General features: G+C 34.8%; 1 protein-coding gene across 1 annotated transcript; it reads left to right on the forward strand.

The window, feature by feature from the left end:
- The first annotated feature begins 829 nt into the window (after positions 1 to 829).
- LOC104086881 (uncharacterized) lies at positions 830 to 4159 on the forward strand. The gene is made up of 5 exons (XM_009591225.4): positions 830 to 1021; positions 3255 to 3369; positions 3444 to 3533; positions 3680 to 3778; positions 3903 to 4159. The coding sequence occupies exons 1-5, from the start codon at positions 837 to 839 to the stop codon at positions 4002 to 4004; spliced, it is 591 nt and encodes a 196-aa protein (XP_009589520.2). The 5' UTR covers positions 830 to 836; the 3' UTR covers positions 4005 to 4159.
- Positions 4160 to 4933: the final 774 nt, after the last annotated feature.

Consider the following 4933-nt stretch of genomic DNA (forward strand, 5'->3'; position numbering starts at 1 on the left):
TTCTAATAGCCATATTTTTATTCTATATTTAAATTGCTTAAATTAGTGCATAAATTTTTTCATAATTTATACAGATATTATTTATAAAAAAATAAAAATAACAACCAAATATTGTTTCAATTAACGCTTGACCGTATAGAAGATTAAATTTCCTTACTAATCCAACTAAACATTATTAATCTCTTGATCTGAAATTAAATATGTATCTCTTTCTTTTTCAATTCTTCAAATAGTGTTTACTTTTTAAAGAAGGTACTTCCTCAGCTTCCTTTTATTGGTTCAGTATTAACTTGGTACTCCCTTAAGGAGTTATTTATCGAGAATTTGTTTTATTAAATTATCTGTATTAATGATAATTAAAATCCTACCAACAAAGCAAGAATTGAAAAGTTAATAAATTTCTCTTGATTTATTAAAAGAGATAGGTAAGAAAAATTATTTTTAATATATTGTATTAGTAAAAGAAAACAAGGGAAGTGACTTTTTAAACATATTAAAGTGTACCAATTTTTTTAGAAGTTACACTACTCACGTTTTCTATTCTCATTACATCTTCTTATTCTTTGGAAAAACTTCTCTTTTTGTTTTGATATTGTCAACGTCCCGAAAAAAAATTCCTTTATTAGTGATTCGGCTTTCTATCTTAAAAAAAGATAACGAAATAAAAAGTCACTATATATTTCCCATAGAAGAATTGAAGATTAAGATATGCTCATAAAACATCTTTCAGTACCAAAATTTGAATTTCCCATTGCTCAAGGGACCAAAGAGCAATTTCCCCCTATCTTCACATATTTCTCTTACTTTTCTCTTATTGTTTTATTACCTATAAATAAATGAAAACTACTTCAAACAAAGATCCCTGTTTTCTCTCTCTCCAGTTTGAACTTGTCTGTTTTCTAGAGAGAGAAAGAAAAGAAGAAAGGAGAGAGAGAAATTTGAAGCATTGCGTAATGGCGTTCGTATCTTTCCTTGGAAGAGCTCTCTTCGTATCCGTCTTCGTTCTCTCCGCCTATCAAGAGTAAGCTTTTCTCTTCAGATCTGCTCTTCTTTTTTCACTTGTACTGTATGTATTTTTCACGCACATCAATGTATTCAGCATCTACTTATCTCAATTTAATTGCATTTAGTTATCTGTGTTTGTGATTTGGTTTGGTGTATGGATTTTTGTGTATAGTGAGGGAAGCTAGGTTTTTTTTCGTTGTTTACAGAGAGATGGATCCAGAATTTTAAGTTGATGCGAAATATGATAATACGAGTTGACCTAATATATTTAAATTTCAATTTTTTTTAAATATGGTTTGTGTTGCAAGTTGCAACCTTGTTGGTTTGCCTGTACTAGCCAGCATGCAGATCCGCCCATTTTTTGTGGGGTGTTAAGAGTGTCCTGCATTAGTTGCAGAGGCAGGTAATGAGTTTTGGATTCTAGCCCTTTTGAGTTAGAGTTACTGGGTTCCAAATTTATTAGTAGTTTTTCACAGATATACTATGTCTCAAAAATTCCGCCTCTGGTGATAGTCTCTATGCGGTAGCTAGATAAACCTGCCTACCAAGGTTAGAGCTTATGGTTAACTCAGACCCGCTGAGTGTTGTAATTGAGATTCAATCTGGAATCTTAGGTGGTTAATGCCTTGAACATTAGGTCATTGGCGACTAGATCTTGACCATGTTTAAACTTGGTTCAATTGATTTGTTTGCAGAGATGGACCATTGGATGAATTAGTGTAATGGAATTGAAATTGGGGTTTTGAATCGGTTCATGTAGTCGGATCAGTTCCTGAGCCGGGGGTCTACTGGAAACATCCTCTCTGCCTTCTTAAAGGCAGGTGTAAGGTCTGCGTACGCTGTACCCTCCCCAGACCCCACTTGTGGGATTACACTGGGTTGTTGTTTGTCATGTAGTCGGATCTGCCATATCCCAATGTTTTTATGTTACCTTCCTTGACTTGGATGTTGAATTTAGGAAGCTTTGGGTTGGGAACTGTTTTTTTTTTTTGGCTCTGTGTATTGATCCATTCAAGGTGTAGATTTACAACTATGTGACTGACTATATGGCATGACGGGATACATAGCTTGACTCCAGACCTAGGTTATTATGCCTTCTTGTGTACATCATTGATTGAAGCATGCCTATTATGTTGGCAGTTGATATGTTGTTAAAACTACTGGTCGGGTTGATCTATCGTTGGAGTTTTATATCGCTAGAGGGGAATTCTATTGTTGAAGTTGGTATTGGGAGCTTGATATCTTTTGTATTTTTGGTGTGTTATTGTTTTGGATGTAATCATCAACAACTAAGGCTGTTCCATGGTATGGTATGAGTGTTCTATAGTGTAACTGTCTTACAATTCTCTCTTCTGAGTCTGTCATTGTATACTAGTTTAGCATATAAATACTCTTGCCCGATCAATAAACTTTAGTTCTTCTTGACTTATCTAATTTCTACAGCATTTTTAAAAGAAGTTATCTGCCAATTCTATAAACACATTATTGAACTCATTTTCAAATTGATTGAACAAGCAATTCTTTTTTTGATGCAATTCTTAAGCTTATACTGGTGTACAATCTTTGTTAGTATGTAAGCCAATTCTTAAGGACGTAATGACTACTTGGATAATATTCCTTTTGCCCCATTTTATGTGCATGGGTGATATCTAACCTTCCTCAAGTCCGAAAAAGGTCGATAACTTGTGTTCATTGCCACATTGTGTTGAAAGCTGTGTATAAACTTTTCTCTTTGGTGGGTGGGGATCAGATAAAGAAAGCACATTCTACTTTTGTCTTGTTTCCTCTCTTTTTGAAACTCCTGTACTACCAAAGAGCTGTTAGATGAAGGCAAAAATAAATCTGTTAGAGGGCAATAACAAAATGCTGTGAAACATATACTGCGGTGCAAACATGTAGTTATAGCAGCAACGATATGCAGTCATTATCTTTTCTGCTGTAGCATCATTCTTCAAGAAGCATTTAGACTTGGAAAGGAAGATACCTTCAAGGATGATCCTCCTCTGCAATTTAACTGTCTTAAGTATTTTTGGGAAGATATGCAACGAATGTTTTGGATTTGAGTGGAATTTATATGGACGGTTTATATGAATAGTCCTATAGCTGATGCTACTGGATTTTGATGCTTAGTTCATTGATTGATATGTATGCATTGGTTGCTTTCTGCCGGAAAACTTAGGAAGAAAAACTATTGGCTATCTTGGACAGTAATACTAACTGCATCATTCATTTACTGCTACTGGTTATAGGTTCAGTGAATTTGGGGCAGATGGCGGGCCTGCAGCAAAAGCATTAAGACCAAAGTTCAATATTTTCTCAAAGCATGTGGCAACTCACACTGGATTTCAAGTACCACATGTAGAGGTAACTATTTGGCTTGGCTTATTTGACTTTTTCTCTAGTTCTATCCAATTTAACATTTTGTATGTGATTCACAGATGAAACATCTTATTCTGGGGGCCATAGTAATGAAGGGTCTTGGCAGCCTTCTATTCATTTTTGGCAGCTCTCTTGGAGCTTATATTCTGGTTTGTATCATGCTATCTGTTGTTTTCTCGTTGGACTTTCTTTGAATTATGCCCCCCTTCTTTTGTGGGAATTCATTGAGAAGGGCATTTGCTTGAACCTTCTCGTTTCATACAACTAATCTTGATTTTGTTATTGGTTTATGCAGCTGCTGCATCAAGCCATTGCTTCCCCCATCTTGTATGATTTCTACAACTATGATGTTGACAAGAAAGAATTTGTTCAACTCTTTTTCAAGTTTTCTCAGGTTAGGCATTGGATTGCTCTCTAAATTATTATATCTTAAAACTTATTCTACCAAATTTTGATTTGTTTGATTGTCTTATCTGCAATTTTCCTAATGCGTCCTCTGTTCTCACTCTTTCGAACAGAACTTGGCATTGCTTGGTGCACTCCTCTTCTTCATTGGCATGAAGAACTCTATGCCCAGGAGATCCTCTAAGAAGAAGGCTCCCAAGTCAAAAACAAATTAAGAGAGAGGTGCAATTTTGTTGCATGTTTTCACAGTACCATAGTCGGAGGGATTTTCTTGTAAGCTTTGAATTTTTGCAGCTTTACTGCATTTACCTCTTGTTCTATTTTGGTTGAACTTTCCCAACTTTTTTTAAGCATTTATCTTTTTGTTTTCCTTTTGCTTGCAATTTTAAACTTCACTAGAATTATTTAGATAACAGCGCGACAAGAGGAATATCTAGTTGATACTATTGTTGGTTCTCTTGCATTCAAGCCCTCAATTTGCAGCAGTTTCATTATTTCACCCACAGATTGAAAATGTGATAGAGTTCTGCACAAGTTTTTAATTTGGTTTTATGTCTATTACCTTATCCTTTAAACATTTAAGTACCGTTCCAGCCATAGCAAATCAAATCTTGATATGTTTTGAGGGGCGGTCTGGTGGGACAAGGGATAATAATTTCGGAATAAAATACTGCATTATTTTATCTTGCTTATGCGTATTTTATCTTTTTCTATATTTTATCCTGGTAACCAAACGACTCCTAAGGATCTTTACAGCTGTGAATATCTGATATATGCCAAATGGGTCTTTTTTTAAAAGAAAAGGACCTAAAGTTATGTAGTTGCGCACTAAACACGCGTCTATGAAGAACAAATCAGGGAGGACCAGTGGGCCACTAATAACTCTAAGGGGCCATTTGGTTGGAAATAAGTTATTCCAAAATTAATTATTTCGGGATTATTTATTCCGGAACTACTTATCCTACCTTCCCATAAGGATAAAAAAATATTACAATCTGTGATAACTAATTACGAGATTAGTTATACTACGATTTTATCTCGGGACATCTCGAGATATATGCCAAATGAATCTTTTTTTAAATGAAAAGGACCTAAAGTTATGCAGTTGCGCACTAAACACGCGTTTATGAAGAAAAATCCAGCT

The sequence above is a fragment of the Nicotiana tomentosiformis genome, chromosome 9, assembly GCF_000390325.3.
Source record: "Nicotiana tomentosiformis chromosome 9, ASM39032v3, whole genome shotgun sequence".
NCBI lineage: Eukaryota > Viridiplantae > Streptophyta > Magnoliopsida > Solanales > Solanaceae > Nicotiana > Nicotiana tomentosiformis.

Excerpts from the sequence above, each read along its gene's own strand:
- LOC104086881 (XM_009591225.4), top strand. The coding sequence starts at position 837 with ATGAAAACTACTTCAAACAAAGATCCCTGTTTTCTCTCTCTCCAGTTT. Across the intron at positions 3,534-3,679 it reads CTCTTGGAGCTTATATTCTG|CTGCTGCATCAAGCCATTGC; the intron begins GTTTGTATCATG and ends TGGTTTATGCAG. Across the intron at positions 3,779-3,902 it reads TCTTTTTCAAGTTTTCTCAG|AACTTGGCATTGCTTGGTGC; the intron begins GTTAGGCATTGG and ends TCTTTCGAACAG.